Genomic DNA, 1,005 nt, shown 5'->3' with positions numbered 1-1,005 from the left:
CACCTGTTCACCTACCCACCTGTTCACCTACTCACCTGTTCACCTACTCACCTGTTCACCTACCCACCTGTTCACCTATTCACCTGTTCACCTATTCACCTGTTCACCTACCCACCTGTTCACCTACCCACCTGTTCACCTACCCAACTGTTCACCTATTCACCTGTTCACCTACCCACCTTTTCACCTGTTTACCTGTTCACCTGTTCACCTACCCACCTGTTCACCTACNTGTGTGTTACTAACTGTGTGTTACCCTTATGTTAACTGTCACTGTTTTCAGTGTTGTACAGGAGGGGACCACCTTTCTATCACTCCAGGTAAGTCAGACTCCTCCCACTGAGGTCATGTTTGAAGTAAAACAATCAGAAGCATCACAGTGATGTCATCAGTGTCTCAGTTTGTCCCTGTCCTCGTCCTGCAGTTATTCAGTGGTAGTTCAAAGGGCTGATGAGAGATTTGGGGGCGGGGCTTTGCGTCAGTTTTCTTGGCGTTCTCTGGCAGCTCTCAGTCGGATCACAGCGAACGTCTCCAAGGTAACTGCTGCTTGACTTCCTGTTTCAGATGATGATGATGATGATGATGATGATGATTGTCTTTCTCTTTGATTCATCATCAGGAGCTGATGTTGTGTTACATCATCTGCCCACCTGACATATCAGAGGAGGAGCAAGACTCACCTGTGTATCTGAGCAGGCTGAAGGTCCAGGTAACAGATTCAGTGCCACATGTCAGAGTGTCTGTTTTATCACAGACACACATTTCTGATTACCTGTTCACCTGTTTACCTACCCACCTGTTCACCTACCCACCTGTTCACCTACCCACCTGTTCACCTACTCACCTGTTCACCTGTTTACCTACCCACCTGTTCACCTACCCACCTGTTCACCTACTCACCTGTTCACCTGTTTACCTACCCACCTGTTCACCTACCCACCTGTTCACCTACCCACCTGTTCACCTACTCACCTGTTCACCTGTTCACCTACCCACCTGTTCACC

At 48.6% G+C, this 1,005-nt stretch overlaps 1 protein-coding gene across 1 annotated transcript in view; it reads left to right on the top strand.

Annotated features, from left to right (window-relative positions):
• tsen2 (TSEN2 tRNA splicing endonuclease subunit) overlaps nucleotides 1-886 on the top strand; it is a gene marked incomplete at both ends in the record, with an annotated part of 2,481 nt that extends 1,595 nt beyond the window's left edge. Inside the window, 2 exon segments of the mRNA XM_014000520.1 lie at nucleotides 425-536; nucleotides 620-886. Coding sequence (XP_013855974.1) covers nucleotides 425-536; nucleotides 620-886 — 379 coding nt within the window.
• Between the last annotated feature and the right edge of the window lie 119 nt (nucleotides 887-1,005).

Source organism: Austrofundulus limnaeus, unplaced genomic scaffold (assembly GCF_001266775.1).
Source record: "Austrofundulus limnaeus strain Quisiro unplaced genomic scaffold, Austrofundulus_limnaeus-1.0 Scaffold3212, whole genome shotgun sequence".
Taxonomy (NCBI): Eukaryota; Metazoa; Chordata; class Actinopteri; order Cyprinodontiformes; family Rivulidae; genus Austrofundulus; species Austrofundulus limnaeus.
The sequence above is the reverse complement of the archived record's forward strand: the minus strand, read 5'-3'. Positions and strand labels throughout refer to the sequence as shown.